We start from the raw sequence: 10,895 nt of genomic DNA, 5'->3' as shown, positions 1-10,895 counted from the left end.
ATAAAAGCATACAATGAGGTTAGGTGAGAAACAAAATGAAATCTAATGAATAACTGTTGACCGACAGTTGCTCTCCTCTGTACGTTTATGAGACTGCATGAGAGCAGTCTTTGTCAAGCGAAACCCCATTTTGTTTATCTAAAAACAAGTCCGCCACAGCGATATAAATTACAGATCACAACACAGCTGCACACACAGAGAACAGAAGTGACTAATTATGTCTGATGAGTTTGTAGTCCGAGAATAGATGCGTTTCAATGCCTAGCCTCATTTGTTTGAAACAAAGTACTCAATCAAACATAGAGATGGGGGCGGGAATGTCCGTCACCTCTCCTCCATTCTGAACCGTGAGCATTTTTGACAGACCTCCGACTGAAGAGAGTGATACCTCAGCAAAAACATTCTAGGCCAAAATCAATTTGTTTTTACCTGGCTAGTGATATGCTGGCTTCAGTGTATTGTTATGAGAATGTCTTGGAGCCGGTGCCAGTTCAGAGCGAGCGGGGTTTCCCAGAGTGATGCCGAAAATAGAAACCAAGCGATCAAGAGAATATCATGGCTGGTTAGTACAAAAACTCTGATTAACATAGAAAATATACCTTTTATCATATTAGGGTTAGGTACCATGCATTCTGCCTCCTCTGTCTATCTCTCTCAGTTTGGTTGAGAACTAGGCATAGAAATGCATCTATTCTCCGACTACAAACTCAAATGACATATTTACTCATTTCGGTTCTCTGGTTTGTGTGCAGCTATCGCTGTGGTGGACCTGTTTTTATATAAACAAAGTAGGTTTTCACTTGAACGCCCCGTCTAGCGACAGATACTGCTCTTGTGCAGTCTTATGAATGTGCAGAGAAGAGTCAACAGTTTCACTAAAATAATACATTAGAATTAGAGTCTCATGCAATAATTTATTCGATTTCTGAATTATACTTTTGCATGCTTTTGAGGCTTGAAGATGTAGTCACCATAAACTGCCATTGAATGGCATCACAATTTCTCCCTTTGTGTTAAGAAAAAATTAAAAGAAAATAAATTAACTATCCCTTTAACACATCACATCATGTGAGCGAGGCAATTGGCTAACAGATAACAAGTTCAAAGAACCTAACTGCTTGCGCCGCATAGAGTTTCATGACTGAACTTCAAGTCATTTAAATCTCTGAAATCTCATAGCTATCGACTTCAGTTGCTGTTTTAAGAACACTATCATTCCACACAAAGACCCCATGAGATCAGAATTAGATTTTTGTGGCTTTTAAGCTGTGTGTTAGCTTTGAGGCAATTTATGCTCATCTGTATCTGACGGGCATTTTGACCATGACGACATTTACCGCAGGGCTTGTTTGCTCTTCTGATTGCTTCTTAGTTCCGCTGGTCAAGCACCTGCTCTGACACCCTGTCTACACTGAACACGAGTGTCACGTTGCATCTCGTCAAACGCAATAGAACCCATTATAATCAATAATGATGTCTACTGGAAGCGTCAGTTGTGGCTTGCCAATCACGACAACAGTAAACGTGTGTCCTGATCCATTTTGTGCTGCACGAGCTGTCGCTACTACTTCCAACAACAAAAATAAACGGTTTAAAACGTTCATGTCGATGTGTCAAGTGTAGACAGCCTCTAGCCATTGTGCCCGGTGTAGACAGGGTGTTACACAAAAAAATCTATAGTATTCCAGAGTAAAAGGAGTAACAGAATGCACACTCAAATAAGCTTATGTGCATTTAGAAGTAGCCAAGTGTCAGTCAAACAGTGCATGGGTATTAAAGTGTTGGTACTCTGTATTACCGGTACTGCAGAAACACTGATTTCACTGATATAAATATTAAAATATTTTTATTTTAGTATCGATTTGGTACTGGTAATTTTGACATCCCTATGTTAGTGTCCTAGTAAACTTTGACAAAATTAACATTTAGTAGTAAACGGACCAAACATTTTGATGACTCATCATGCACTGCACAATTCTTTTTTTTTGTCCAATCAGATGCTCTCTAGCTCATTAAGTGATTTTATGGGGTCTTTAAGATTGTTCAGAATTTCTCATTGCTGTTAATGCATTCAATAATCATAACATCAGCAGATTGTAATGAACTCTGCTACCAGCCGGTACATGAGTTGTGTAGTGTCAGCTGCATTTCCCATTCCAGAGGATTAGCTGCCACATAGCACTTTTAAAACCCTTTTTTTCCTTACATCCAATGTCAGGGTTACGCATACAGTCTGTGGTTAATGCTCAACACTCTACTTAAACTCTCCTAAGGAATTCCTTTTACACAGTGGCAGAACCATGTTGATTTCCAGTCTAATTCATCTAAGTAGCAGTTTAGCTAAATAAAAAACATCATCTCCTTCTATAGACTGCATGGGAGGCTTTCCTCCAGTAGAACATTTCTTTTAGCATAAAAACTGCTGCATGCTACTTTGGGGACAGGAAAGCCCACTTCAGCATAGCTTGATTTCATAATAATATAAGTGCTAATTTATAAAGAGCATATGTTTTGCAGCCAAAGGAATGCTGACAGGGCTGGTATAAATCCACATTTATGAGCTGTACACGTACAGGGCTAATAATTGATGAAGGCTGTAGGACTATGCGGTCTATCCAGTCCCAGGTGTGGTTCTTTTAGTGCTTCTGGGCTTGTGTTTGTTAGTGCGTTTGTCTTTTGGAAACTGTAATGCTGCTGTTTGTTTTGTAGGGCGAGATCAGAGACCTGGTGAGTTGGATCTTTGGTTTAATTGTCCACTGGTAAGGTAGATATTTGTTTAGATCATTTGAGGGCTTGTTCCATGTGTGAAGTGGGAAAAGAAGTGTCGTGTTTGGAATTTTTAGATTGGACTTTAAAGATTGCAGATTAATCATTGTCTTTACAATTTTATCACTGTCTCACTGACATGTAAATCATTTAATAATTTACTCAGTAAACGTGAGTAGCATTGCACATATGTGGCTAGACAGTATTTGACAAATGATCAGTTATTGTCATCATATTATCATTATAACATATGTAAGCATTGTGTAAATATCATACAAAGTTTTTTACTTGATATAGTTGACATTGGCATGCTTACTGGGGGCATTTAAGACATTATTTTCTGTAAAGCTGCTTTGAAATTATATATGTTGTGAAAAGCACTACATAAAACTAAATAGATTAAAATAGAAAATACTTTTGAGAACTGGAAAAGGAGATTAGTGTTAGTGTTAGGGACTGACAGCATTGGTGAGTGTAGACTGATTTCCTACAACACAGGAAACACTGACCAATTATTTTAGTACTCACAGGTGAAAAAAATGCTCATTCGTTTTTTTATAAACACCAACCCTATATTTTTGTGTTCCATGGAAGAAAGAAAGTGATACAGGTATGTATCAATATCAGGAACAATATGAGGATAAGTAAATGAAGACAGAATTTTAGTTTTTGGGTGATTATTCCTTTAACTACAGAAAGTGGAACAGTAATGAAAGTTGATTGCTACACTTGTGTTAGTCAATATGTGTTTACTTGTGTGTCAGACTAGTTAAAGTAAATGTAGTCTGACTCATAGAGGGCCGGTGGGGCCAGCTCTCTTCATTCAAAGAACATGCTGTGTGATACAGAAGAGCTGCTTTGTTTCATGGCTAGTGCACGAAAGGCGTACTTTCTCATCCAGCCTCCCCGAGCAGAGGCTGTCAGTTCTGACCTCATGCTGTTTCCTCAGCCGACTAAGCTGAAGAATAGAAGACCTCCTCCTCCACTTCTTATTTTCTCGTCTTTCTTTCCTCTCCTCAAACTGATGCTTAGTTAATGCCCTGCTAATAAGCCTGGTTTGCAGTCCAGTTGTAACTCCCTAGTCCCAACACAACCTTTGTCTTTCAACGTATGGGGGATTTTGTTTTAGCTGTGGTTAGGTTTACCTCTGAAGTTGCACGCTTAGTTGAAAGTACTGCTCTGTTTTGTTGTTGGATTTGCCGTGACCCTTTAAGACGACCGTCTTCGCATACAGGCAGCAAGCATGAGGATGGTACACAGAGCGATTCTGAGAACGGCCTGGGATTGCGCTTTGGCAGCAAGCGGCACGCTGCGTTGGAGGAGCGCCTGAGAGCTGCAGGAGTGGGACGCGTCAAAACAGAAGGTTCGGGAGCTGTGAGCCGTACCGCCTTTATGATCGAGTTCTATGATGAGGATAACCCTTGCAAAAGGCGCTCCTACTCATTCTCACAGACCGCACCGCTCCTTGGAGGTGTGGCAGGGGAGGGACTTTGCCCGACACCGCCCTCACACCCTAAGGTCGTCGCCACGGCAGCGGACGGCAGCAAGGGCATGTCGTCATCCCTGGCAGCAGTCGCCCCCACGGCTGCTCGACTTCTACTAAAGCAAAGATCGGAGGAGAAAAATGTGGTGCAGAGCTCTTCCGTTACTGGTCAGCCCAGTCCTACCGATGATGCCCAGAAGCAAGACGATGACCAAAGTGACAAAGGCACATACACTATCGAACTGGATAACCACAACCCTGAGGAAGAGGAGGCACGGCGAATGATCGATAAGGTATGAAACAAAAACTTTGTTTCAATTGTTGTACCCCCTACTATCCCTGGTTGATTTTTATGATGGTGAATTTAAAATGTTAACGCCAAACTGTCAATGTTGCTTCAATATGTCAGTCAATGTTGCGGTGTCGGGCTCAAACAAAAAAAGGAATGTTTTGATAGTGTAACAGTGTTACATTTTTGGTTAAAATCAGCCTACAAATGTTTTACCTTTAGTTTTATTTTGATATTGAATAAATTACACACATCACCTTTAAACCTTTAGTATTAAAATGTACAAGTTAAGTCATAGCATAGATAAAACAAAAGAATGTTTACATTTTCATATATATATATATATATATATATATATATATATATATATATATATACTGTCCTAAAGGAAATACCATTATCAAGCAGTTGAAATGCTTCATGCTGTGAAGCTCTATCTAATGGCTTTATAATAGCCCTCATGTGGCCAACCAATCAACTCTTCCATTATTCACTTCACCTTCAGGGAGCTTCACCGTTTAATGTCATGTTTGTGTGCTATTACTTACAGAGTGTTTGTGACTGTTGAGGCATTTAAATACAAAATGTCACAAATAGCATCAGAATGGCAAGTATTTTCTCATCTAGCTATTGATAGATGAATAGAGGAATAGATGGATGGATAGATAGATAAATGATCAGTGGAATGGACAAAAATAATCCTGTGTTTTGGGGTGTCAACATTTAATAATACTTGTTGTTTGCTGACACTGTTGCTTTGAAATCTATGCAGCTGTTTATTTGAACCCTTTCTTCCACTTATTATAGGTACTATCATCTCTTGGTTCTCCATGTGTTTTTGTGTTTTGTGATGTGTAGGTGTTTGGGGTGGAGAACTCTCAGGATCCTGGTTGCCATGAGCAACAGAAAGCCAGTGGTAAAGTGAAGGATGGCAAAATGCTCGGCTCCACTGTGTCTGAGGTAAAGATAGTCACAAGAGCTTTTAAAACTCATTTGAGCAGCATAAGTGCCTACACACTAGAGATTTTGCTGCATTAGAGAATGCAGCAAATACATTGAATTCAATGGGGATGGTGCGTTGCAAGGACGCAAAATCTCAGAGAGGACAATGAGAATTTTAGAGAGGCTGGTCCAGTTGTGCTTTTGGAAATCCAAATCCAAAGCTGCTTTTATGCTGCTTGATTTCAAACTTTCCCGACTCTTTCCACATCCTCAAAGTGAAATATTCCTATTTGTCAAACAGTCCTTCAGAGCTCCAGAGTCCTGGTGTTTCCATTTATGTACCTTGCAAAATATTTTTTTTTTAAATCAGCAATTCTGCATGCTGAGCCGGCTTTCTTCTATCCATTCTTGTTACCAGTTATTATTTTTCTTTTTATTATGTGTGTTGTCATGTAATGTAGCTAAACATTGCTTTTTTGTCAGCGCAACAATTATACACTGGCAGCCAAAAGTTTGGAATAATGTACAGATTCTGCTGTTTCAGAGGAAATTGGTACTTTAATTCACCAAAGTGGCATTCAGCTGATCACAAATTATAGTCAGGACATTACTGATGTAAAAAAACATCAATCATTTTTTATCAAATCTAGACAGGCCCCATTTACAGCAGCCATCACTCCAAGTCAAGTCAAGTGGTTTTTAATGTGGTTCAACCATATACAGTTAGTACAGTACACAGCGAAACGAGACAATACCTTATCCTTGAGAAATCATGCTAAATAGCTAATTTGGTACTAGAAAATCACTTGCCATAATATCACAGTTGAAAGAAATTCAGTTTGTTAAATGAAGCTTAACATAGTCTTTGTGTTTGTTTTTGAGTTGCCAACGTATGCGATAGACTGGCATGTCTTAAGGTTAATATTAAGTAAAAAATGGCAAAAAATAAACTCTTCTCTAGAATTTTGTCAGTGAATCATTGTTTTGAAGAATGAAGGCTATACAATGCTTGAAACTGCTGAAGATTTCATACAAAAGATGTACACTACAGTCTTCAAAGTCAAAGGACAACTGGCTCTAACAAGGACAGAAAGAGATGTGGAAGGCCAGATGTGCAACTAAACAACAGGATAAGTACATCAGAGTCTCTAGTTTGAGAAATAGACACCTCACATGTCCTCAGCTGACAGCTTCATTGAACAGTTTCATGTACAACAGTAAAGAGAAGACTCAGGAGTGCAGGCTTTATGTGAAGAATTTCAAAGAAAAAGCCAATTTTGAAACAGAAAAACAAAAAGAAAAGGTTAGAGTGGGCAAAAAAACAAAACAGACATTGGACAACAAATAATAGGTAAAGAGTGTTATGGATCTTAACCCCATTGAGCTTTTGTGGGATCAGCTAGACTATAAGGTGTGTGAGAAGTGCCCGATAAGATGCATCTGCCACATCTATGGCGAGTGCTACAGGAAGCATGGGAATTGTCACTTGAGTATCTGGATAAACTGACAGCTAGAATGCCAAGAATCTGCAAAGCTGTCACTGCTGCACTTGGAGGATTTTTTCATGTTATTAATGTCCTGACTAGACATTGTGATCAGTTCAATGCCACTTTGGTGAATAAAAGTATCAACTTCTTTCCATAAGAGCAAAATCTGTACATTATTCCAAACTTTTAACTGCCAGTGTAGGTTTTCAAAATCAAGTGTTTTATTTTTGGTGGCATAATGTTGTTGACATCAAACTGCAGATTTAGGGGCCTGGGTAGTTCAGAGAGTAAAGACGCTGACTACCACCCATGGAGTCACAAGATCAAATCCAGGGCATGGTGAGTGACTCCAGTTAGGTCTCCCAAGCAACCAAATTGGCCACATGGGTTAACCTCCTCTTGGTCGCTATAATGTGGTTCTCACTCTCGGTAGGCGCATGGTGAGTTGTGCGTGGATGCGGAGACATAATACGCTCAACAAGCCACGTGATAAGAGGCGTGGATTGATGGTCTATATATTATTATTATTTTTTTTTTTTTTTTTTTATTGTTTTTACTTTAGGTATTTTTTAGGTCTTAATTTCGAACAATAATTTATAATATATATAAGACATTTTTGGCAATATCAACACTGGTTGATATTGTATTTCACATTCTAGTTTGAATGATTTCGTTTTTGATGGAAGAGACTGACATTGTGCTTAATCTTTGTCAGTCATTTCCTCCTGTGAGTATTTGTCTTACTGACTGACCCAGTTACGGAAAATGGGATGTAGAGCTCCCTAGCCTTAAGGCAATCTCCACACACACACACATGCGCACACACACACACACACACACACACACACACACACACAAGAATAAGAATACAAGAGTCCTTGTTTTGGACTCTTGTAGTGGGACCATGTTTCACCCAGTCATCCCTCTAGCATGGCTGGAAAAAATCCCATAGATTACGTTAAAAGAGACTCAAGTCATTTCTAGGGATAAGAATATGATTAATATTTGAGGTTGAGCTCTTTGACTTTGACTATTAAACAAGCTCCCAGAACACACTAGTTCTATGTCAGAACAATAACAACACTAATTAAAACAACAGCAACACTAGTATCATGGCAGAGAGTTTTGCATGGGCAAACTCCACTCACATTTTCTTATGAAAATGTAAAAATCTAGTTTTAAGATATTTCAGCCATTAAATTTAAGGCATTTGAATACCTAAGAAGTAGATTTGTGTTTTTAACATTGAAGGGATTACAGAAATGGAAGGACAGCTAGTATTAATAAAGATTTGTTTGTATTTTGCTGTCTTCTTTTAATAGTTATTCCTGTTTGTTAACATTGGTTACCAAATCGACAATATTGCTGGTAGTGCACTAATGCCCCAAATGCACAAATGTGTGCAAACATCATGAGAAGAAAGTTTTAGCGTATTGGCCACAAACCCAATTGGTTTGCTAAAGACATACCTTTTGATTGGTTATAAAGACAATACAGAGGCCATCTCATTTAGCAGAAATCCCATGTATCACAACCCAGTTTAATTGATTTATGATCTGGTGAGACTTTTTTAAATGTCGTAGATTTTCTGTGAGTTGTAGTAGGATCATTATTACACAGCATGCCAATCAACTCGAGTTCAATACTGTAACACAGAAGGCTATCAGGGATGAATATCAAGTAGTAATGAATTGAGTAACATTTTTACTTTTTTGTAATTATAGAGACTTGTGGAGGAATCTATTGCAGTCGGCAGCCCTAGCTGGGTTTCGCAGTGGGCCAGTTTAGCTGCTAATCAAACAAGAACAGACCCAGAGGGTTCTGGAGCAGAACCACCCGCTTTCATCCATCAAGAGCGAGGTATTTGTTTTATTTTCTCTGAAATACCTCTGCTGCCACCTGTTGTGCTTTGAACATTTGTATAGACATACTGTACATATCATATTGATCTGGTATTCAATAGGGTTCAAAAGTCTTAGTCAACTTTAAAATCTGGGATTCAAAATCTAAACCTAGAAATAAACCAAAAATACATCAAGATTCTGTTCTATTTCTTGGTCACTAATCAAATATGCACATTTTTTACATTGACCATGTTAACTTCCAAGCTTCCAAAGCTTCCGTTGAAACACACAAGATGTTCTTTGGAACATTCTCACATCATGCTGGGCTAACATGGATCATCAGGTTTTGCATAAACTTGTGAATCATGTATCAGCTGTATTTAAAGCAAAAGGGGGACATACCAAATACTGAGAAATTCTGAAATTAATGTTAGTGTTTTTATTAAACTTTGCACTCCAATTGAACACTGATAATACAGTTTGAAATGGAAAAAAACCATGACTTTACAAAAGTAAACTCCAAAATTTCAGCCCCACTATAGAGTGCATTATATATTTCCATCTTACACTTCAGATGTTGATGCCTCTTTCAAGAGCACTGGCTCCACCACTTCCAGCCAAGCTGATCGAAAGCGAAGGACTCTTCCCCAGCTTCCCACAGAGGAGAAGATTAAGCGTTCTGAGATCGGTGAGAAGCAAGACACAGAACCCCAGGAAAAAGAAAGCCACAGTGACCATAAAGCTGATGGCAAGTGTCTTGGCACTCAGGACAACAAGAATATTGAGTCTGGCAAGTCATGCCAAGCCAAGACCTTCCAGCAGGATGGGAAGGCAAGACACATTTCATCCTCTAAGTCTTCTGTACGCTCCCTGGAAAATGGGGAGAGGAGAACCGAGGAGAATCACAGGAGGTGTTCCGAGGACAAGAGTAAAGAAAGTGATGGGGAGAGGTCTGGGAAGCCACTGGTGAGGCAGGGCAGCTTTACCATTGAGAAGCCCAGTGGTAACGTACCTATAGAACTGATTCCTCGCATCAACAGGCAAAATGGTGGGAGGGAGCGTAGCGACTCAGTGGGCAGCATGGACACAGCGACTCTTCTCAAAGACACTGAAGCTGTAATGGCATTCCTTGAAGCTAAGCTCCGTGATGAGAAAAAGGTGGACTTAGCAGTGCCACCTAGCTGTCCCCCCATATGCCCTGTGTTCCCTGAGTCAGATATTGACACGGCAAACACTGTCAGCCAGGCGGCGACTGATGGTGATCGTAAGGCTGTGCAGAAGCGGCGCTCTCTCAGCAGCCTTTATAGAGAGAAAAGTAATGCAAGCACTATCACAAAAGCCACGGGCAGCACGAGAGAACGTCCGGAGAGGAAGGCCAAGACCAAGACTACAGAGAGCCGTTCAGATGCTCGTCGTTCAGCGCAAACTGCTTTGCGTGGCCGCCAACAATCCCAGGATCTCACTGATGATGACCAGACGTCTTCTATAGCCATCTCTGACATCCTGTCCTCTGACCAGGAGATGTATTCCAGTTGCTCACACACCAAAAGTCACTTCACCTCCACAGATGATCTCTTGCAGTCCAAGCTTGATACTAACAAAATGTCCATGAAGCCCAGCAAGACTCCGCAAACTAGCAACACAGCCCTCACAAAGCAGACTGGTGCTAGTTTGCCCCAACCCCGTCCTACGAGGGCGTCCATGTTGCGTAGGGCTCGGCTCGGGGACACGTCAGACACAGACCTGGCAGATGCAGACAGGGTTTCCGTGGCATCTGAGGTGTCCACCACCAGTTCAACTTCTAAACCACCATCGGGAAGGAAGGCACAGTCACGCATTGACATGCTAGCGCAACCTCGGCGAACCAGGCTTGGTTCGTTTTCAGCACGGAGCGATTCAGAGGTGACAGTCAGTCGGACCACATCAACCCGTTTGTCATCGGATACAGCCCTTCGCCTTGGACTGCGAAGCACAAGTCAGCAAGCAACAGATAGCAAGCTAACTGCACGCTTGCGGGCCAATAGTGTCTCCAAGCTAAAGGAACCCAAGCCGAAGACAGAACCTGTTAACACCACTCCATCAGG

General features: G+C 40.5%; 1 protein-coding gene across 2 annotated transcripts in view; it reads left to right on the top strand.

The window, feature by feature from the left end:
- The window catches only part of LOC127617839 (centrosomal protein of 170 kDa-like), a 40,543-nt gene that overhangs the window by 22,329 nt on the left and 7,319 nt on the right, over positions 1–10,895 (top strand). For both annotated transcript variants that reach the window (XM_052089937.1, XM_052089936.1), the window contains exons 9-12: positions 4,001–4,542; positions 5,397–5,498; positions 8,692–8,827; positions 9,386–10,894. In XM_052089937.1, the coding sequence (XP_051945897.1) occupies positions 4,001–4,542; positions 5,397–5,498; positions 8,692–8,827; positions 9,386–10,894 (2,289 nt within the window). The remainder of the gene's footprint in view (positions 1–4,000; positions 4,543–5,396; positions 5,499–8,691; positions 8,828–9,385; position 10,895) is intronic.

Source organism: Xyrauchen texanus, chromosome 24, assembly GCF_025860055.1.
Source record: "Xyrauchen texanus isolate HMW12.3.18 chromosome 24, RBS_HiC_50CHRs, whole genome shotgun sequence".
Lineage (NCBI taxonomy): Eukaryota > Metazoa > Chordata > Actinopteri > Cypriniformes > Catostomidae > Xyrauchen > Xyrauchen texanus.
The sequence above is the reverse complement of the archived record's forward strand: the minus strand, read 5'-3'. Positions and strand labels throughout refer to the sequence as shown.